We start from the raw sequence: 24,263 nt of genomic DNA on the forward strand, positions 1-24,263 counted from the left end.
CACTGGGAACATTTCCAGGCTTCCATCTCTTTGTTCTATTCTACTGTATTGCATCTACTGTATTCATTACGATATAGTACATATATTAACACTACTGAGGCCAGATAAAGAATTGTCGTAGCAAAAGCATTCAACAAGAAAATATCACTCCTGTCCTGACTAGTACATTTAACATTAGACTACGGAAGGAGCTGGTCAAGTGCTGTATACAGAAGCATGGGATTATATGGTTCAAATAAGGTTTGAAACAAACGGGAAAGAAGCTGTTAACCAGCATCTTCGTAGGAAGGCAAACTGAATTAGACACATCTTGTGAAAAAATTGTCTTCTACATTACGTCATTAAGGGAAAGATTAAAGGAAAGAGAGAAATATGAAAAACACAATTTATCGGTATTTGAAGAATCAAAGAATAGAGAAAAATATTGGGAGTTTCAAGAGGAAGCTGAAAGTCGAGAAACCTGAAAGAAACATTTCCAGATCCTGATCAAAGGGGAGGGGAATCTCTAGTCTTAGAACTGGCTAACAGGCAGAATATATTAACAATGCTAACTGTTAATCGTACGTTATATACGTGTAATTAATTTTTTAGAAAACAGATTTTTTCATATTTTAGACTTCTGATTTTCACGTTCTCTTATTTTTTATTTCCTCATACCTTGCGTCTCTTTGATCGAAAGGTTCTGTTACTAATTTCCGACCGATACTAAGGAAAGGCCAGAAGGGAAGAAGAGAGAGAGACCACTACACAAAGAGGACGCTGTCTCCACTCTAGTGGAAAACAGGAGGAACTGAAGGCGTGCCTCGAGTTTTTAATATTAATCAACTAGTCAAAAATATACTAAAAACAGAACTTTTATGTCTTGTATTTTTACAGAATCCCCAATCTTCAATTGTACTACTCAAATCTTAAGACTTACGTGGCTTATAAGTATCGAATTCTAAACTAAGTAATCTTTACCTTTCTTTTCTTTTTCTTTAAGGATATGGTATCTGCCGGATAGACTACCAGGGCATTTAAGATTTCTAAACTAATATGGCACACCTTCAAAACATTGACCTTAACCTACTGTAATAGGAGACATCGCTCAGAGTCATACCTACTGTAATAGGAACTTGTAAGAGGCAACAAGTAAGTACATGAATTTTCAACTTTACTTTGCAAAATGGTTTTATTATTCTTTACAACGGTACATAAAGGGAATATTAAAATTATTTTAAATTGTGTACTACAGTTCCCTCCAATACAGTAAATACTAATTATAAAACCAAGTATTTTCAGTATATAATATAAATCAGTGAATAAATATCCCAACTTTTGTTATGAGATTTTTCAGTCATTTCATCACTTTTAAGAGGATTGCGCATACCGTAATTATAACACTTAACAGGAAAGTGTTTACTATAAGATTAAAGTTTGTTACTTTAACTTTCATAATACGAAATCGTTAATTAAAACCGGATACAATAAAAGAAGTAACTGAAAGCCACAATAATAGATTTACAAAAATTACAATTTCCACTACCTGTTCAACTCACTTGAATATACATCTATTGAATATTAAACTGTTACTTCCTTTACATAAGATTCATATTAGCATTTAAGATTGAAAATTACATTTTTAACATGATAAAATTTCAAACGAGACCACTAATCAACGTCATAAACATGTCTGTAAGTACGACGATTTCGGAAAGAATTTCTACTTTCCCTTCTTGAATCCGAACTGTTGATTTGCTGTAGTTCTTTTAATTTTTCTTCATAAACTTCCTTTGGTGCATCGCGATTGAACTCTAACCAACGAAGAACTTCGTTACATTTTTTCAGCACTCGTAATTTTCGGGAATCAGGATCAGATTCATTTCCAATATCCCTTTTATTGTCCAAACAATAATATTCTAAATTATTTCTAGCTTCAATAGTTTCTTTCGTTCTCCTATCATCAATTCTAAATCTTTCAGCCTCATCAACCAGCTTCTCGATTTCTTCTGTGGAAAGACGTCCTTTTTCATTAACGATGGTAATTGCCTTCTGTTGGCCAGTTGATTTTACTACAGCACTTACATTCAAAATCCCATTAGCATCAATGTCAAAAGTAACATCAAGTTTTTGTTGACCTCTTGGAGCTGGTGGGATGTCAGTCAGACTAAATTTGCCCAACAAATTATTATCCTTTACCAGTGGTCGTTCACCTTCATATATTCTGATTGGCACAGATGTTTGATAATCGGATGATGTCGCATATATATTTCCAGACTTATGTACGGGAATTGTTGTATTTCTTTCCACAATCGTACTCATAATGCCGCCTTTAGTTTCAATACCTAACGATAGCGGAGTCACATCAAGAAGTACTAGATCCTTGATCTCGTCTGACTGATCTCCACTGAGCGTTGCTGCTCGTAGAGCTGCCCCGTATGCAACTGCTTCGTCAGGGTTGATAGATTTATTGAGCCTTTTTCCATCAAATAATTCTTGGAGCATAGATTGAACTTTCGGGATACGCGTGGATCCACCAACAAGAACAACTTCATCAACTTGAGATTTGTTTAATTTGGCATCTTGTAGAGCTCTTTCAACAATTTTAAGAGTCCTCTGAAATAGATCGAAGTTCAGATCTTCAAAACGAGCACGAGTGATAGATGAAGAGAAATCAATTCCATCAAATAATGACTCAACTTCAACCAAGGCTACGGTGGTAGTAGAAAGTAATCGTTTTGCTTTTTCACATGCAGTGCGGAGACGACGCAATGCACGAGGATTTTGGCTTATATCTTTATTGTACTTCTTCTTTATATAATCAACGAAATGCATCACCATTCTGTTATCCATATCTTCACCACCAAGATGAGTATCTCCAGCCGTTGATATGACACGAAATTCACCATCGTTAATGTTGAGAATAGAAACATCAAACGTTCCTCCTCCAAAGTCGAAAACCAGAATAGTAGTCTCACAAGTTAACTGCAACAAACGAGAATATGAAATAAAATATTTAATAAATAGTACGTATACGATAAGAAAATTTAAAATTTGCTAACTATTTAACGATTTTACTGCTAGTAGTATTTAAAACCTCCCCGATAAACACCACCTTTACGAAGACACTTAAGTGTCGGGTGGGGAGGATTGTGTGCTACAGTGAAATTTAGAGCTGTGTCGGTGGTAGTTCACTACCAGAAGGGCCACCCCTGCCGAATTGGTCTAAATGGAGTAGCCAGACAAAGAGTGTTCTGGGAGAAGGCAGCAGTTCTCCAGTAGCCAAGTTGGCGAAAATCATAGTGATTGGTACGGCAACTTGGACATTAGTCCCAGGCGTAGTCAGAGTGACTTTAACGGCTGGGATACTGCGGGGTGGAAGGCAACGGGAAACCACCACTCTATTTTCCCTATTTTGCTGGCAGCAAAAAGAGAACGTATAAACAATGGTCTTTCGCAGGTCAAAATGTAGTTCCGGAGGTAAAATATGCCCCCATTCGGATCTCCGGGAGGGGGATGGCTTGGGAAGGACTATTGGACGAGAAAGTAATAATGGGGGAAGACAGACAGAGAAAGAAAGACAAGGAAGAGCAAAAGGTTTAAGATAGGGACATGGAACGTACGTACTATGTTACAGGGAGGAAAATTAGAAAATCTTAAAGAAGAAATAAAACAAAATAATTTAGATTTAGTAGGCGTTTGTGAAGTTAGATGGGGAGGTAATGGGGTATTGAACAGCGAAGGATATAGAATGTTTTACTCAGGTAATGAAAAGGGCGGTCATAATGGCGTAGGAACAATTCTTGGAAAGCGCTTAAAGGAGAAGGTAGTGAAAGTAGAATTTATTGATGATAGAGTTATGATGTTAAGACTTAAAGGGAAAACGAAGGATCTACTGGTGATACAGACATATGTACTGACGACTTCGCATGCAAATGAAGAAGTAGAGGAAAATTATGAGAAAATAGAAGAAATTATAGATAGGGAGAATTCACCTATAGGTGCATGCATAATTCTAATGGCAGATTTCAATGCAGTTGTGGGAGAAAAACAGGAAGGTAGTATCGTAGGCAAATATGGTTTAGGCGAAAGAAATGAAAGGGGAGAGGGACTGGTGAATTTCTGTAGACAGAATTCACTAGTAATTGGGAACACTTGGTTCAATCAGCACAAAAAAAGAAGATATACATGGAAATCACCAATAGACGGCGGAAGATATCAGATAGACAATGTTATGATTCAGGACAGGTATCGGAATAGCTTAAAGAAAGCGAAGACCCTTCCCGGGGCTGATATTTTCTCTGATCATAATCTTGTGCTGGCCGAAGTAGATATTCAACTCAAAAAGTAGGCAGAAGAAAAGTAGGTAACAAAGTGTTGAATACTGAAAAGTTGAAAAACGAGGAAATGAGAAATCTTTTCGTTGAAAAATTCGAAGAAAAATGTTCAAACGAGGAAAGGATAGGCGGAGGTAGTAACGCACGGTGGGAACATATTAAACGTTGCTTACGGCAAGCTGCAGAAGAAGCAGTAGATTAGCGCGAACACAAAACTGCTAAAAAACCATGGGTTACAAACCATGGGTTACAGAGCACATGTTGCAGAAAATGAGGGAGAGAAAGATGTGGAAACAGGTTGATACAGAAGAGGGCAGAAAGATGTACTGAAAGTTAAATAATGAATTGCGAAGAGGAACAGACAGAGCGAGGGAAGAGTTTTACAAAAGAAAATGCGAGGACATAGAAGAATTAGAACGAGTTGGGAAATATGAGGAAATGTACAAGGAGGTGAAATCTATGGAATTTCGGAGGAAACAAGGGGGTATTATGATGGCAGTAGAAAATAAGAATGGGAAGGTAGTCAGCGAGAGAAATGAGGTCATAGGAAGGTGGAAAGAATACGTTGAAGACATATGAGAGTAGAGATAGACCGTGTAGACTAAATGTAGAAGTAGAAAATGAAGTAGGCGAGGATGATAAAGGATTTAGTATTCTTCGGGATGAGTTTGAAAAGGCTATATCCGAGATTAGGAATGGAAAGGCAACCGGAATAGATAATATACCAATCGAATTCATTAAAAATATAGGAGACAAGGGAAAGAAAGAATTGTTACGATTATGCAATGAAATATATGAAACAGGAGAATGGCCAAAAGACTTTCTGAAAACGATCATGATACCGATGGCTAAGAAATCGAACCCAAAGAGATGTGAGGATTATAGAACTATTGGTCTCATATCTCATGCAGCTAAAATTCTGCTCCGAATACTGAACAGAAGGTTATATGGAAGAACAAATAAAGATGTTGAAGAGGAGCAGTTCGGGTTCAGAAGAGGCAAGGGCACAAGAGATGCTATTGGATTATTAAGGGCTATCGGTGAAAGATTTATAGAAAAGGAAAGAGGCGTATGTTGTATTTATTGATCTAGAAAAGGCTTTTGACCGCGTGAATTGGGAATTGTTGTTGGGAGTTCTAACAAAGATAGGGTTGGAATGGAAAGATAGAAGACTCATAAGAAACTTATACATGAACCAACAAGTAAGTGTTAGGATAGGGGAAGAACTGACGGAAGAGAGTGCAATTGGAAGGGGAGTTCGACAAGGATGCTGCCTCTCGCCAACACTATTTAATGTCTATCTAGAGGAGATAGTGAAAAAGAGCCTACATGATGATGATGGCATTTCGGTAGGAGGTAGAATGATTAGATGCATAAGATTTGCAGACGATATGGCGCTTCTTGCAGAATCTGAAAAGAAAATCAATAAAATGTTAGAAAAAATGAGAAAGGGCTTTGAAGAATATGGGATGAAAATAAATGTTAGAAAGACAAAAGCCATGGTGATTGGAACGAAGAGGTATGTGTCAAATATAAAAGTAGGAGGGGAGAAAATAGAACAAGTGAATAGTTTTCGATACCTGGGTAGTATTCTTAGTAATGACATGAAGTGCGAAGGTGAAATAAAAGTAAGGATAGGAATGGCGAAAGAAGCCTTTAGGAGGAAGAAAAGTATGTTTTGTGGAACCTTGAATAAAGAGTTGAGAAAAAGACTCATAAAATGCTTCGTGTGGAGTGTTGTACTGTATGGGGCGGAAACGTGGACATTACGTAAAGGTGATGAAAATCGACTGGAAGCCTTCGAAATGTGGGTGTGGAGAATGGAAAGAATTAGTTGGGTCAAGCGGAAAACGAATGAGAGAGTGTTAGAATTGGTGGGTGAGAAGAAGAGGAAGAGAAACTGGTTGGGACATTGCCTAAGAAGAGATTGTATCATGAGAGACGTCGTAGAGGGTATGGTGGCGGGAAAGAGAGGGAGGGGGCGAAGGAGACTACAATTAATCTATATATATAAAAGAGAACGCACAAATCCTTTGTTACCTCATCACGCTAATACGGCTGAACCAATTTCTTTTATTTTTGGGGGGTTATTAGGATTTGGACCCTAGATGGTTTTTATCATATCACTTTAATTTTTAATTACCAGTGTCTTGAGATAATTGACCATTCAAGTGTCCATAACGTACAAATCCTTTGTTAGTTCATCATAGGTAAAAATAAACGTATTTATATGCAACCCGCATGACCGTGTAACTCGGCGGGTTAACATAAATGACAGGCGATATAATGTTAACATTTACTGCAATCTACTATGGTTTTTATCATATCACTTGAAAGCGAAAACTTCCGGGGTGACCGCAGCGAAGCGGGGCGGGTTAACATAAATGACAGGCGATATAATGTTAACATTTACTGCAATCTTCTATGGTTTTTATCATATCACTTGAAAGCGAAAAAGTAAAAATTATCTAAGTAACAAAGTTTATTGCGTTCCGGAGTGACCGCAGCGAAGCGGGGTGAACGCTGCTAGTAAATTATATTAAAACAGAAAGATCATACGCGAAGACGAAAAGGTTAGCGGAGGACCGTGGAGCATGGAAGCATCTCAGCTGCGGCAAGTGACCTGCCAATAAAGGCAGAATACCTATGATGATGATGATGAGTATTTAAAATATTCATATTTATTGCGTTACAGCAAGTAGAACTAAATATATATATGAACTAAAAGGCAATAAATTCTGGGATTGGGTAAAACACATGCATCTAATTGAAAGTATATATGAACTGAAATTAATTCTACTATTGCATTATGCATAATTATAATGGTTTCTACAATGACCAAGGAAATAACGAAAATAGACATGTTTCGCTATTGTTCATTGTCGTGATCTTGCGATGTAAATTACATGGATTTTCAACAACAGTGAGTAAAAAAAAAAAAAAATCTTAATGCTCGAGAAAAACATTTTCAGAGAAATATAGTGTATGTGAATCTTTAATGATAAGATCAAAAGTGTTACGGATCATAGGTGTTTTAGAAAGGACGTCAATATTAATTATCGACAATAAGTGCTCTTATCGACTATGAGTGTACAAATGGAGAAACATATTAATGATGTGGCGCAATATTAAACAATATTCATAAGTCGTGAAACCATTTAGGGCTTTGCTAATAATACTGTTATCAACTGCCACCATAGAGAGGACTTTATCATTCTGTTCGTGCCTGAGGACATTGTTGCTCACCATGAATAACGTATTAACAAAAGAGACTGAAGATATCCGAGCAATTTAATCGAGAATGCTTTCAGTGATACAGCGTTTTTAGAAAAAAATATTTAGAGGTGATGAAATTTAGCATATGTAGTGATGGTATCGATAATCCGAGACGAGACCGAGAGGGACTTTTATATACCGAGACGAGACCGAGACGGACTTTTACATACCGAGACGAGACCGAGACAGATCTCTATAAATCGAGACGAGACCTTGGTCAGTCTCGAAAGTCTCGGTCTCGTCTCGAATATTGACAGCTATTTTGCCTTTACTCAAAATTTGTTTCGCTGCTGTGTGAAATAACATGGGAACGGTTGACTGATGTACAGTGGCGTATTTAGGGGGTATATGTCGGGCTCAAGCCCCTCCCGAAATAAATTTATCATTTTTTCGCATTGCACGTACAACACAAATGTTTCTTACCCGTTCCTCAAGCTTCTCCCGAAACGAAATCCACTGCTGTCGTATATAATCTTCGCTCTCTCTCTCTCTCTCTCTCTCTCTCTCTCTCTCTAATAATATATATATATATATATATATATATATATATATATATATATATATATATATATATATATATATTTAAAATGCTGAAAATTTGTACCATGTTGTGTGAAATATTAAAGTAAAAATTCTTCTAGATACTCTGCAATACTACTAGATAAACAAGCAGTGTTGCCAATGCAAAATAAAGTTGTATATTCTCAAATTGCACTATGTAAGGTATTACCTATTTCTAATTTAGATATTAAATAAAACCACAATACCACATACATTATTCAGTCTTACAAGGGACAATACAGTATCACTAACATCAACATTTTGGAGATCTCTAATAGCTCAAATGGCATAGACGGTGCAATACGCATCATTTGTATCTTAGCGCCAAATACTATGATCATGGTATAATGTATTTCGAATGAATGAAAGATCAAAGTTACAAGAAGTGAAAAATTTAACTTTTTCAAAAGACTTCACTTCGAAAACGTGCTGACGTATCACGTCTCTTCATGTAGATGCTTCCAAAAGACTTGAGTGATCATAATGTCATTTAGAACAATTGTTATTACAAACCGTTTCAGAGATATCAAACACATGGATAGTGATTGTTGTACTGCTTAAAATAACGTATTTGTGTTAAATTTTTATAATGATTATTGCTTTAGTTTGCTTCTATAACATTAAAACAATATTTTTTTTGTGGTTTTAATTACAAGTCGGAGTTCCATTATTCTAAGTAGTGTTGCCAACTTAAATAAATTGCTAAATATTATTCTAAATATAGTGCAAATAACGTAGCTAAACTACAAAATATTTTAAAATTACTCGTAATTTTTTTATGGTGCAAGAATGTTTTCAAAAGACGATGTTTTTCGTATTCTTTATAATGTTAATGTTAATCTCAAAGTTTTGGTTCCAGCAATACATGTAAATGCAAATTGTAACTGAAATTAAGTGTAACTGATAACTTTTCAGTAACCCTAGTTGTTCCCCTAAGCCTTAATCGTGATGTACACAAAACCATGGTTAATTAAAAGTTCTAATTACACCCTAGTTACATTTCACTTGTTTTAGTTTGACCACCGACCACCTCAAACTCGATCCATACCATAGCTGTATGCAGTTATTCAAGGACTTACAGTTAGTACTACACATTGTGTTGATTTTTGGTTTGTTTTGTTTTAGTTTAATGTCCCACGATTATGCTAGGGTGTCTAAAGGAGACTGGAGCTAATGATTATAATGGAATCCATACCACTTCGGTCGTTCAACTGTACTCCCACCGGGAATCTAATTCGGGACCACGAGAACCGAAGTCAAGCGTGCTAGCTACTAGACCAAATGGAGTCCTCATATTGTGTTGATTTAAATCATCGAGTCAGTGTTGTCAGATTCGAAGATCAAAAAATATCGTGTCTGTGCTCCAAAAGTAACGAATTTGAACTATTTGTAGGAGAAATATATACAGTAGAAATGAATTATTTGGCAACTAATGACTTGTACAAATGAAATGATTTTTAATATGGACTGGAAAATGTGCTGGACATATTGCAAGAAATTATGATCGATGAACAAAAACAATTCTAGACAGTATACCATGAGATAAAAACAGCCTAGAAAACGTTCTTGTACAAGAAGGTTTGACGAAATCAAGAACAACTGGGGAGTAACCTGAGAAAGAATTGCTCAAGATAAATAGTTGTAGAGAAGACTTGGAAAGACCTTCATCTAGCAGTGGGTTGATAATGGTTGATTATGATTATGGTTATGATTTTATTATATCTGGACCTCAGAGATAAACTAAACCAAGTTATAATTTCGTAATTTTACAGAAGCGAAAAACCAGTTCCTTAAGTAAGACCTATAGTACTATTTTTCAAACTATACTAAGTAGTTACAAAGTAATAGAATGCTTTTAGACTTATTACACCACTAGAAAGAACATAGCCTATTAAAAAAGTATTGTTAAATCAATTTCGTTCAAAAAGTGACTTAGCATAGTCTACCTCTAAAGTTCATATATCTATATCTATATATATCTATATCTATCTATCTATCTATTTATCTATCTATCTATCTATCTATCTATCTATCTATCTATCTATCTATCTATCTATATCTATCTATCTATCTATATATATATATATATATATATATATATATATATATATATATATATATAATATATAACTTTTACTGGGTAAGGTAGGGCAAAAACGGATCCAAAATTTAACGAAATTCGTACAGCGAAAAAAATATTTTTGACTTCATATTGCAGCAAGACTACAAAAATTAATAGAAAAGAAAACTAGAAAGTTAAGAATCACTCGTATTGCCGGGACAGAGAAAATAGATATATATAGCTCGAATTACCTATATACTTATATAATATGTATGTCCCATGTTTCGCAAGTAATTTTCAATATAAAATTTCAACATAAACGCACGATTAGTTTTCTCGAATAAAGATTACATGCACCGCTGAGAGCTCAGGAATAAGCTTAAATCTATGTTACGGCAGTGGATATATGCTTATGTAATACATTACGACCTTATGAAATTGTATAAGAAAGAGAATGTACTTAAAGTGAGACGCGAACTATACAAAACATCGGACTTTCAATCTAACTTGTTTGGTAATCCAACCCGAGACCACAGATAGCAAAGATGAGTGCCTTAGCTCCCACCACAAAGTTAAGGAAGTTCCTGTTTTAAAGTGTCAATTAAACACTGAAATGTGAAACTGTAATAAAGCATTGGATCAATTTGAAAAAATATGTTGTAGTAATAATTTACTCTATTTGTTAAGATAATGAATATTATATTCTGTTTTTAAAATGACAGTCAAAGCAGAATGTTTTGGATAATAACTGAGAAATTGTAAAATTTCAATTTCGGTACGATTAAATACATTCGTGCTGCTATGTGTTGCGTTATCCGTTAGTAGGTATTGAACAATTCTGAGTCAAAGGAAGAAAATAAACTACTGTATAGTACTGGGGTTAATTTAATAGAGTTTAATTCTATGGGCAGTGCTGAGGCTATTTGAGACAAAGTATATTGCTGAAAGTGAAATACGGGTTACTATTAGCATTTTATCCCGGGTATGTTATACCCACTGATGATTGAACCTGGAACACACACATGGAAAGCATTAGCGCTAGCAAATTAGCTACGAAGAGTTACATTATACCATAATTCTAAGTCAAGAATGAAAGCAAAAAGTAAGAACCGGAAATGACCGACTATACGATAATAGTACTTTCACAATTTTAATTTCATACTATTTATTTCGAGACTTTCGAGACGAGACCAAGGCTTGGCCTTCGAGACCGAGATCGAGACAAGCATCTGTTGACCGAGACGAGACCGAGACCGAGACGGAGATTTTTGACTCGAGACGAGATCGTGACCGAGACCGCTACCTATCAACCGAGACTGTATAAAGTCTCATCTCGTCTCGATACCATCTCTAAGCATATGTTTGATATGCAATTCAAACGTTCATCTTCAACATGTAAGTCACTCTTTTCATTCAAGGTTGAAGAAATTTCGGCAGAATCCCAGGAAAAGGAAATATTATGCTCGATATTGACAGCAAAGAATTTTAAATTACCCTTAGATGGGATGGCAATGGCAAACGCTTGTAGGTTAAAGTATGTAATTTTTTATCACCTAAGTAAGATGAACACTGAATCTCTTTTGTATCTTCACCTCGGTCGAATCCACTATTTTAATTATCTCTATATAATACATTTACATACTATATAATACTGAAAAATTATTAATAACAATATCTCTTTCCTAGATAGAAAAGAGTTGTGCATAGATAGAATGACGAAGTTTCTATTTTCTGTAGTTTTCCATTATTTTGTAAATAGAATTGTGGTTTGAATAAACGCTAGCTCCTTATAAGAATGCTTAAAGTCGAATGAAAGAAGTATCTTCGAGTAAAGAAAAAAACTTAAGGATAGTTTGGTGTTTCGTGCATCTTGATCGCGCTATGAGTAAACAAAAGCATGTGGTTTACAGGGTTCGTTTAATAGGAATTTATTTCCAACTCTATGTTCTGTCATGTAACAGTTTCCAGCATGCATTCACAGTAAACCAAACGAACAGACGAAGGACATATGTTGATAAAGGAAGAGGTGACCGATAAATCGAAGCATCGATATTTAGCAAATACATGATTACTCGTACACTGGTCATACGTTATCTCATATATTTTCTTCCCTTCTTCGCTCTCTCATTTCCCTCAGTTGCTGCTCCAAGCGTGAAAATGTGCTTAAAGTACCTAAATCGGTAAGATGGAAGTGAAGTGATTCGTGTGTTTGAAGTGTTCAAGATGACTGACTGAAACAATCTCATTATACTGGTACTTCGTATAAGTAAGAAGCATTTAAGCGTAGGTATAGCATTGGAGAGGAAGTGAGTCTATGCCAAAACGAACTATTTTTGACGAAATTGAGATAAAGTGACATTTTATGAACTGAAATTTCTATCATGATAGAATGAACCAACTCTGAAGCCTCTTACCAAGAAATGGAGAAACTTGTGACGACTGGTAAAATTTTCAGTTCTCAACACAAATGTCATTCTATCTCAATTTCGTAAAAAAGATTAGTCAGTCCGTTTTGGCATGGGATGACAAAGATAATGTACGGCTTAACATTAAAGTCTCGATACAGTTACAATTTAGAAATGACTGCAAAGATTAAAATAAAATAGATAAATAGATTTCAACAGATATCACAAGTTTCAAATTTAAAGAGATTTGTAATAAACTACGAAACACTGTTCCACCACCGAAGTCAGATGGTCATTTTCGCATCATAGCAAAGAGCATTCACGTAGCCACTACATACACAAAAAAAGCTTTGACTGTTTGACATAACAGAAGCACCATCATGTGTATTTTTATGCATGTACAGGTATTTGTGTGAGCACCATTTTGGAAAGAAAGCAGGCCGTGGAATTTATTGTCAATGCTGCCATGTCTTCAGGACGTACCCTACAACATCTGATATCAAAATTTTAAAGTAGTTGCTGGATATATGCGTCGGAATAAAATAGTTGTAAAACTGACTATAAGGTCTGACTGACTGACTGACTGACTCTATGGCCTATGGAACCCGAAGGTTCAATACCGCGTTCACAAAAGCTCTCCACTGACTTCTATCCTTAGCTAATTGCCTCCAGTTTCTACTTTGTATTCCAATCTCTGCGAGATCCATTTTAATATTGTCCTCCCATCTGCGCTAGGTCTTCCTAATGGTCGTTTTCCGATGGGTCTTCCAGTCAAGACTTTGAAAGCGTTTCTACTTTCTTCCATTCTAGCTACATGACCCGCCCACCTAAGCCTCCTAGACTTGATGACCCTAACAATGTTGGGTAAACCATATAAATTATGTAGTTCCTCGTTATGAAGTTTCCGCCATTTCCCATTCCCGTTCCTCTTGGGTTCGAATATTCGTCTCAGGATCTAGTTCTCAAATACTTTCAGTCTATGTTCTTCCCTCAGAGTAAGTGACCATGTTTCGCAGCCATACAGAACAACAGGCATGATTATCGTTTTGTATATTTTAAGCTTCAAATTCCTCGACAGAATTCGCGACAAGAGATTTTGAGCCGAATAGTAACACGAATTCCCTGCTTTTAGTTGACATTTAATTTCTCCGTGAATATGATTTTCCTCTGTTAATATTGATCCTACATATTTGAAACTATCCACTTTATCAAAAGTATTATTTAATATTTTAACGCATCCATAATTTGCTGTATTCCGGTCCCGACGCACTTCCATGTATTTAGTTTTCTCTGCATTTACTTCTAAACCCATGTCCCTGCAAGCGTTTAATAAGATCTCTGCATTTCTTTCTATTGTTCTCCTATCATCCCCTATTAAATTTACATCATCAGCATATGCCATAACCTGGTGAATACCGTGCAACTCTAGGCCCTGCTTGCTATCTTTGATTTTTCCTTATAGCGTATTCCAGAACGAAGTTAAATAATAATGGCGACAACTCATCTCCTTGTTTCAGGCCATTTTCGATGTGAAAGCTCATGGATAAAAATTTTCCTACCCGGACTTTACTTTGGGATTCATTTAAACAGATCTTAATTAATCTAATTAGCTTTCTCGGTATTCCAAGTTCTGTACGAATGTTGTACAATGTTTCTCTCCTAACCGAGTCGTACGCCTTTCTAAAATCAATAAATAGTTGATGTACCGGGGTATTGTATTCCCACTTTTTTCGAGTATTTGGCGAATGGTAAATATTTGGTCGATAGTTGATCGATTTCGTCTAAACCCGCACTGATAATCTCCAATAATTTCATCTGTGTATGGGGTCAATCTTGCTAATAGAATATTTGAAAGGATTTTATAGGATGTTGACAGAAGAGAAATGCCTCGATAATTATTACAGTCAGTTTTGTCGCCTTTCTTGTGAATTGGAACAATGATTGATTCTTTCCACTCTTGTGGCAATTCTTCCTTGTTCCAGATAAGGAGAATGAGTCTGTGTATCTTGTTCCGCAATTTTTCGCCTCCAGTTAAAATTAACTCAGCCGGAATTTCATCTACACCCGGAGATTTGTGTTTCTTTAATTTCTTTATAGCGGTTTCTACTTCTATGTGGTTGGGTTCTGGAATATACGGTTCTGCGGTGTGTATCTCCTTTTCTCCACGCACACTAGTTTTTGGTTGCGTGTTAAGCAAATCGTCAAAGAAATCTTTCCATCTATTTAAGATGCTATCCGTGTCAGTGAGAACTGTACAGTCAGTTTTCTTTAATATATAAGCCTGAGGTTGATAGCCTATCTTAAATTTGTTGATTCCCTTATACATGTCCCGGATGTTTTTATTTTTACTATTATCTTCAAGTTCCTTAATTTTAGCTTTCAGAAAATCGTGTTTCTTTGTTCTAAAAGTTTTGGAAGTTTCCCGCCTGATATCTGCGAAATTTTGTGTAGTTATTTCATTCGGATTTTGTAGTCAGCGTAATTTTGCTTGTTTTCTCTTCTCTGCTAGTTTTATGCATTCCTGGTCGAACCATGGTTTGTTCCTACGTATTTCCGCGTGTCCCAATTTTTCTTTTGCTGAAATTTTAATGCTATCTCTAATTTCAATCCAGGTATCCTCAACACTAGTGCACTCCGAATCTTCTAAAGCCGAGAATCTATTCGAAACTTCAATCTGGTATTTCTCTCTTACCTGGTTCTCTTCTAATTTCTTTAAATTGAATCTCTCCGTTTTCGGACAATGAATATTACCTTTATTTAACGATAACTACTCTCCTATTATCGCTGCTACCAGGTAGTGATCTGTGTCACAATCAGACCCTCTAAACGACCGGACATCAATTATGCTAGATTGCCTTCTTCTATCTACTAAAACGTGATCAATTTGATTATGTGTTTTCCCGTCTGGTGATGTCCAAGTGTATTTATGAATGTCGCGATGTGGGAATTTTGTACTCTTCACGATTAGGTTTTTGGATGTTGCAAAATTCACGAGTCTAACACCGTTGTTATTACTTTCCTTATGCATACTTTCGTTTCCTATAATCGGTTTGAAAATATCCTCTCGTCCTACCTTCGCATTGAAATCCCCTAATAGAATCTTCATATGGTATCGCGGGAGTTAGTCAAATATCCGTTCCACTTCTTTGTAAAAACTATCTTTTATATCGTCATCCTTATCTTCAGTTGGGGCATGTACATTTAAAACAATAATATTACACCAACGTCCCTTCAGCGTAATAAAAGAAAGTCTGTCAGTAACAAATTCAACCCATTTAATTGCTGGTAATATACGTTTATGAACGAAAAACCCTGTTCCTAACTGGTGATTTTTATTTCCTTCCCCGTAAAAGAACGTAAAATTTCCGGAATTCACAGATCCATTTCCTTCCCACCTAACTTCCTGAACTCCTACTACGTCCATCCTGTATTTCTCAAACTCACTCGTTACGGATTTTAACGCGCCTGCACTAGAAGACTCTTAATATTCCATGCTCCAAATCTCATGTCCATTTTCTTTTTCTGAAGTCGTGCCAAGTTATCAGTCCTTGTCCGAGGCTTTTGTGAATATTTCTGAAAAAGTTTTTTTTTTTTTTTTTTTTTTTAACAGGATGAGGTTGTTAGCCCTACCTAAACCCCGAAGCTGGAGGACCACTCCTAGTCGGCTATCCGCGACTGCTTATTCAGTATATTCGCAGCTAACCTCTATATCTAGAGGCCTTCTCCTCGATCCGCAACCTGAGGACACGTCATGTCGTGGTGACAGGAACCCACGTTACACGGCTGACTATAAGGTACGATTTATAATTGTTTTGAATACTTCTTTTTAAGATACCTTCTAACGTTAACAGACACAAGAAATGACTTCCAAGAGGAAGTAATATTCTTATAACTGGTACAAAGAAAACATACTACAACAGTTTTTTTCTTATAGGCGGCATCATAGTGCAGCAATAGTTTGTAGACGACAATCACTGAGTATCGTTTGTAGTATCTATAAATACGTGGCTACCGAAATTCGTTAGCAGCATATACATTTCACCTCCCATTTCATTGTTGCTCATTTAGTTGTGCTTTTAAATTTATTGCTCACTGCTTTGATCTAATCACTACAACATTTGAAAATTACATACTCTTCATTGTGTTTACCTTGTATTTACTTTAGACAGGAACAAGTTCCCTACAGTAACACTTCGTTAAATTTCAGGCTTGATAACTTGTTTCTATCAAGCTTATTTTCAATGTTTTATATATATATATATATATATATATATATATATATATATATATATATATATATATATATATATATATATATATATATATATATATATATATATATATATATGGACATGGGGAAACAGTTTAACATAGGATTTCACCCTTCATAACAAGTTTAATGTGATTTATCACGTGATGATGCTCATTTGTATGATTTTTCATAATCTTATACACGATAAATGTTAACCTCTATTTGCGGATAACACTTCTCAAAATATGTAATGGAAACATTGTCGAATTATACGAACTAATGCTTTACAAAACGTTGAAAGTTAATGAATCCAGATCTAAAATAAAGTATATTCAAGAGCTAAAGGAGAAACGAGAAAGTGGAGGCAATATATTTAAAGAACTTTCAATCAAATCAATGCAACGTCCTGACAATGAAATGTGAAACAAGGATAGCTATGTCCGCAGAATCGTCGAACCATAGTACTGTGTAAGTAGCTTCCAAAGAATGAGAAATTTCCCTTCTCCTTTGCTGAACTCTTTTCATGGGCCATTTACTGCAAACAATCGCCTGACAGTTTACCAAATGAGAACGAAATACGATTAATATTCTTGTATTAAATATATCCTTCTGGCAATAAATGAATTTTTTAAGTTATATTGACGATTTACTACTGGAATCAGCTAATTGTTTAATTTCCAAATATTCCTCTCGATAGTTCTTTACTTTGAACAAAAATGTGCATCATTACATCTTGTTATGGACGCCTTTGCTGGATAACCACGCAACGTGAAATTTAACACAATAAATAGTATGTGAGCAATTAGATGATTTTACATCATGACAACCGTGATAAAAATTGACAAGTGTGCCTATTTAACTGGAGTGGTGCAACGACATTGCGCAAATTTTTCTAAGGATTAGATCGTTGATCTCAGTGATCTACAATTTATCAACGAAGAGCAGAAAGTGGTGAAATTGCGCAAATTTCCACCGCGACGTTGCCAACAACACGATTCAAGAAATTGTTCGAAACTGCACGGAAATAAAATGTATAAACGCTATTCCTTTGTGAGATATAATTGTATTGCATCCTGATATTTACAAAGCAATATATATACAGAAAATTTCATGTTTACAGCTTCAATCCTTGGAATTTAATTCCTACAACTTTTAAAAATGGCATACGTTCCTTCTCATGGTATATCTGTGAATTCCTAACACAGCGTATTTCCTCATGACAAACTCGCTCCTTTCGACTTCTATCCATTTCACTGGAATTTGCTATTAATTCACGATCCTGATAAGCTCCTTGGGATTCTCGTTCCTCATTGGTTTGTTATTATTGTCTTATTATATCCACAACCAGCACACTGATTACTCATTCTTAACCGTTTATACGACAATAAATAACAAATTTTTCTCACAGCACCTAAGAACAGTAACTAACATCCAAATATAAGGATCTTTTATGGAAAGATGAAAAGGACAGTACTAAGATACGAGTTAGACACACCTGAAATATGTCAACAAATCCTTGTTTGTGATTGGCCAAAACTGGGAAATGCAAACAAATTATTATCTCTGATTGGTTGAATTCCTGTCCACGATATTTAAAGGGAACTTCTACAAATATTTATATTTTTTGTTTATTTTATGCAAGTTTGTTTTCCTTACAGTTTTCCAATGGCTATTTTCTTACAGTTTTAATCTTACAGTTACACATGATACAGAAAATTATTGACTGGAGCATGTTACCCCGTCCCCCTCTCTAACGACGCCCGTACACACATACAGTAGTGATAACTGGAAATGCTATTGTGATCCATTACCTGAAAGATTTGCGTTTAGTTGAGTTTTTATTAGTCGAAATGCTTATGCTAATGATGCCAACGTTGCACAACATTTTTTTGCCGAATTTCCTATTTTGTTGCCTGCTCATTAAGGCTTTATCTGTGTCAGCAGATAAGGGAGTGAAAGTCTGCGCAATTTCAGTGCACCCAAGTGCAGTTTCTCTTCTTGATAAAGAATTTCGTTTGACTATGGAACGGATTGAGCGCTTTGAGAGTAGCATATAGACAGACATGATAAACTTCTTTCTACCATATCTTCCATATAACACTGTGCATAAAAATATTTTAATGATAAAATATATCTGACATGTTATTAACTTAAAAAAAAAATAATGCCTGTAACACATTGGTTTCATCTATCTGTTTCACGAAGCTGCTTTTTAAAGTCTATAGTTGTACTTCCATTAACTTATTTACGAAAGGATGCAATTTTAACTGTTTTCACAGTCACTAGAAAAAAAGTATGCACCCCTATTTGTTGCCAAATTACTTCTGCAGAAGTCAACCGTTTTATTTCACATAGAGAGAATGTCATGTTCTGTACAATACTGAAAACTCTATAACAGCTGGACATTTATTAAGAAGTAAATTACTGTCAAAAGAACATATAAGATGTATTTACTAATTTTTGAAGGTATGAGTGTATTAAGTGTCAAAATGTAAAGTGTTAATATGATCTATAACTCGACATTAATCTCAGTCTATTTTGGTTCCCAGAAGGTGGACAAGTATTTTCGACAATTTCCCAGTAGTGTAGTAGAACCGAAGGTTCTAGTAGGATAATACAAAGTACGTAGGTTGTTTTCGCGGAAAATCCCTGATAGAGAAAGCAGCATTTATTTCCAAGATGGAAGAATTAACGATTCACAAATCAATAATCTACAGTGTATTGCTTTCAAGCTTATAAAGATTTCAAAAAGGAAAGAATATTTAATCTACTATATGAGTTGCTTATCTTGACTTCAAAACACCATGTACACATTGCCATATGTATGTTTGTGCGCCAATAGTAATTCTGGAGGCAAGCACTCACTTAAGTACCCAGAACTGGCAACCAGAAACTTATCTCTCTCTCTCTCTCTCTCTCTCTCTATATATATATATATATATATATATATATATATATATATATAACCTACGATAGGATATACGATAGGTTATACAAAAAATCTAAAACTTTTGCAAAATTTGTGAAAATCATACCTAGTATGCTGTGGGGCCTCCTTTTGCGTCCAAAACAGCTTGAATTTGACGTGGAATGGACGTATGCAGCTCCTGAATCGTGGTGTGTGGAATTTTGTACCACTGTTCCTCCAAAATATGCTCCAGTTCCTTAAGGGATGCTGGTGGAGGGTAATGAGACCGAATACGCCTTTCTAACTCAGACCACAATGGTTGAATGACGTTCAGATCTGGTGATTGTGGGACCCAGGAGAGGTGTGATAGCTCCTGATCATGGTCCTCAAACCATGATTTCACGGTTTTTGCAGCGTGACAGGGTGCCAAATAATCTTGGAAGATGCCATCACCATCAGGGAACAATATTTGGGCAATGGGTAGAACCTGGTCCCCCCAAAATGGTCTCATACGCCTTAGCATTCATCATTCCATGCAGGGCCATGATAGGACCTACAGAAAACCACGATATCACTGCCCATACTGTAGAAGAACTACCCCCATGCTTTAGAGTTGGGAGCAGACACTCTGTATCATAAGCCTGCGACGGTGTTCTCCATACGTAAACACGACTGGTTGTTGGAAATAAGGTGAAGGTCGATTCATCGAACCACATTACGTGTTCACACTGCTCATGAGTCCACGCCTTGTGGTCCTTGCACTACTGGATACGCCTCTTCGCATTTACTGCTGTGACCAGGGGTTTGGCGATAGCGGCCCTGCCATGAATTTTCATTTTATGAAGTTCCCGTCGCTCTGCTTTCGACGAAACCGGGTTCTGTAGGTTGGAATTGAGTTCAGACGTAATTTTCATTGCAGTGGTCTTCTTTCTAGCTGCAACAAGCCGTTTTAATGCCCTCTGGTCCCTATCTGACAGGATTGTCTTTCGACCACTGTTATGCTTTGCAGACGTAGTTTGCCCATGAATTGCGTATGCCCTCGTGACATTGGACACAGTGCCTTTCAATATCCCCACAATGTTCGCCACTGTTGCCACTGAAGCTCCAACCAGACGGGCACAAACAATCATGCCTCTTTGGAACTCTGTTAGATCGCCCGTTTTACCGCACCACTTTCACACCACGACACTCACAGGTGAACTGGTTACTGCTGACGGAAGAGGAAGGTCCACATGACACATTGAAAAAAAAACGATCGGCAAGCGCAACAAGCGTTGTACAGTGGAGGGCCAAACTTACGTGACCTGTGTGAAGTGTTTTTAGATTTTTTGTCAACCCCTATATATATATATATATAAAGTAACTTGGGAAGCAGAAAAATTTTTATGTTAACTTTTAAGAACATGTAAAATCAAGAGAACTGACGTAAGTAAACAAAAACAGCACCCACAAATTTATCTACAAAACGAACAATTTTCGTAGCTTAAAAATTATCAACAGAAGACCATATGTGAATCATATGTTAGTAGTCCAACATTTACCTCAAACAATAGATTTCAGAGTTAAATCTTTATCGTTTTAAGAGAAAAAGTTTTGGATTGAAAAAATAATTATATAGAAGGGAAAATATACTACATCCACACTAAAATATACAAGATCTTAATTTTATATATAACCGTGGTACAGCCAGATATTACAGTAGCCACAAATTTAAATTGCATAGATTTCTAGTTATCGCTATAGTTAACAGTAACTTAGTATTTAAAACATTAATGCATTTTTATAGGAACGCATGAAATTTTCTTCCCTTCTAGTCAGTGTTCGAAGTGGAAAAAAAGCAGACGCGGTATGTTTTATTACGATTTTGACTTGACATACCGTCTACCTAAATGTTGAAATACAGTGAGGGTATGTTGCCTAAATATTGCATTTCTATTTACATACAGACTGAAAACCATTGGAGAGTTTCTCTTTAGTTATAGGGGGAGGGAGCATGGAGACAGACTGATTCCCCACCTACAACTTTCTGGAAAAAAATTGAAAATATCCCCCAATGGCGTATTATAGAGAATTATACATGAAAATGCTCAAAAACTGAGTTTTTATATTAACACTTTCCTGCGGGAAAACTCGCGGGCCCCCACTCGACTGAGAGGTATTCCAAACACTCAAAAGATCCGTCCCCCACAGTAAACAACCCCTAAAATTCACCCATGCTCAAAACACGACCTTTATATGCATTAAGGCAAGAAGACATGCACACATATATGAAAGAAACAATTCAATATGGCACATCAAAATATAAACTAAATGAACAACTTTGAAGACACCTCATTCGAAAATCAAAAGGTAGGAAAAAATAACAAAAATGTCGGTTTGTCAACTTAGAAATTATTTCTACATAAGATCAAATCTTTTTACGTGCAAAGATATTCGTCAATTACTGTGTATAAAAATTGATTTATTAAAGCATCCACTCTCCAGTGACGGTATGTCTTGATCACTGAAAAACCAGAGGCGGTACGCCTTCATCACTACAAAACCAGAGGCGGTATGGCATACCACCGCATACCATCTCATTTCGACCACTGGTTCTAGTTTCTGAAGAAAAAAAAATCGGAACTCAGAAGCCACTTTCCAGCTATTACAGCGGCGATTCACTGCATCATATAACATTTTATATAAAAATAGTGCTTACACTAGTTAAAAGCAATATGTGTAGTAAATTTACTACCGGTTCGACGATCTTGTAAGAAACTAGTAGTTTGCTCACTTGACAACAAATTATCTATCACACTTATGTTTGACATTACTATTGCTTACTGACATCATCTGCTCATCCTAATTTCCCTCTGTTAATCTTATTAAAAAACTAGCCACAAAATAGTAGAATTCAGGGACGTCCGGACCACTCACCCCTCGAAATTTTTTGAACTTGGGAACATTTTTTTTATACAAGGTGGTTACAATTAAAATGCTGCTATTCAGGGCGATCCAGCTCTGGCTGTAATCAAACGTATTACATTGAAATTTGGTAAATATGCTAATGAGACCATGCGGAAGTGAGTTACGCTGGACAAAATATTAGTTCCACTTTCTGCCACCAGGGGAAAATTTGGCGCTATACAGGTAATACGCACGTGGAAATGGTCCTGAATGTACGGATAAGACGATTATTTAGGTCGAAGAGACCAAATATATGAAATAAATGTAATGCAAATAAGGTGAAGGGCAGATGATTGTAACATATGATGCAAAGGGGACAACTTAGGAACAATGTGAGAATAAAAAAAAATGAAACTTTATTTCCATTTAATGGTAACGAAAGGTGCAATGGGAGTGAGTAACTTAATTAACACTTGGGATTACAGTGACCAATTTAAATAGCATGTTCCATATGACCATTAAACACCTTGACAGCATATTGCATCCGTAAAATGGCGTCCGCAACAGTTGCTCGCAGCACTTCCGTCGGAATTTTTGCGACATGTCGCCTTATGCTTTCTTTGACATCCGCCAGCGACTGGACATTTTCCTCGTAGACCCAAGCTTTCAGATAACCCTACAGCCAGAAGTCACACGGATTTAGATCGGGGAATCTTGCTGACCACATCCGGAAAACCTCATGAGATGATGCGATCAGCAGCGAAGGTTTCACGAACCAGATCTTTAACATGGAGACTGATGTGCAGTGTTCCCCCCTGTTTGCATGAAAACAGTCGTCCCCAAACAGTTTCATGCCAGTAAAGCAGGAATCGCATGTCGCAGTAAAATGTGTCTATAACGTGCCGATGCCACGATACAGGTGACAACTCTGTGGGATGTAATCTCCAGGAATAAAACCGGCCAATAATGAATGTTCCTGAACCCACACCATACAGTCACGAACGCAGAGTGTAATGGGTGTTCGTGTAAAACACTGGATTTTACTGTTAATTTTACACTGGTATCCATCCTTACAGGATTCACACAGTACAGCAAATGAAACCGCAAGATCCGCTGCAACGCGTTGAGTTTCCCCTTCAGTTTTTAGCACGAATGAAAGTGGATGACATGGCCGTAGGCTAAATCCTTACGATTTCTGACTGTAGGGATATTTGGAAGATCGGGTGTACCAGGGAAATGTCCAGTCGCTGACGAATCTCAAGGATTGCATAAGGCGACAAGTCGCAAAAATTCCGCCGGAAGTGCTGGGAGCAACTGTTGTGCACGCCATTTTGCGGATGCAACATGTCGTCGATGTGTCTGCTGGCCATATGGAGCATGTTATGTAAATTGGTCACTGTAATCCCAAATGTTAATAAAGTTAACCCCATTGCACCTTTGGTTACCATTTAACGGGTAGTAAACGGAAGTTTCACCTGTTTTACTCTCACATTGTTCCTTAGTTGTCCTCTTTGCACGATTTGTTACAATCATCTGCCCTTCACCTTGTTTGCATTACAATTATTTCACATATTTGATATCTTCGACCTTAAACCTA

General features: G+C 36.4%; 1 protein-coding gene across 1 annotated transcript in view; it reads right to left on the reverse strand.

Annotated features, from left to right (window-relative positions):
* Positions 1-1,152: 1,152 nt before the first annotated feature.
* LOC145690334 (heat shock 70 kDa protein cognate 4-like) overlaps positions 1,153-24,263 on the reverse strand; it is a 66,871-nt gene continuing 43,760 nt past the window's right edge. Inside the window, exon 4 of the mRNA XM_081765124.1 lies at positions 1,153-2,964. Within this exon, the coding sequence (XP_081621250.1) occupies positions 1,651-2,964 (1,314 nt within the window). The 3' untranslated portion in view covers positions 1,153-1,650. The remainder of the gene's footprint in view (positions 2,965-24,263) is intronic.

The sequence above is a fragment of the Thermobia domestica genome, chromosome 7 (assembly GCF_964235325.1).
Source record: "Thermobia domestica chromosome 7, izTheDome1.hap1.1, whole genome shotgun sequence".
In the NCBI taxonomy this organism is placed as follows: domain Eukaryota; kingdom Metazoa; phylum Arthropoda; class Insecta; order Zygentoma; family Lepismatidae; genus Thermobia; species Thermobia domestica.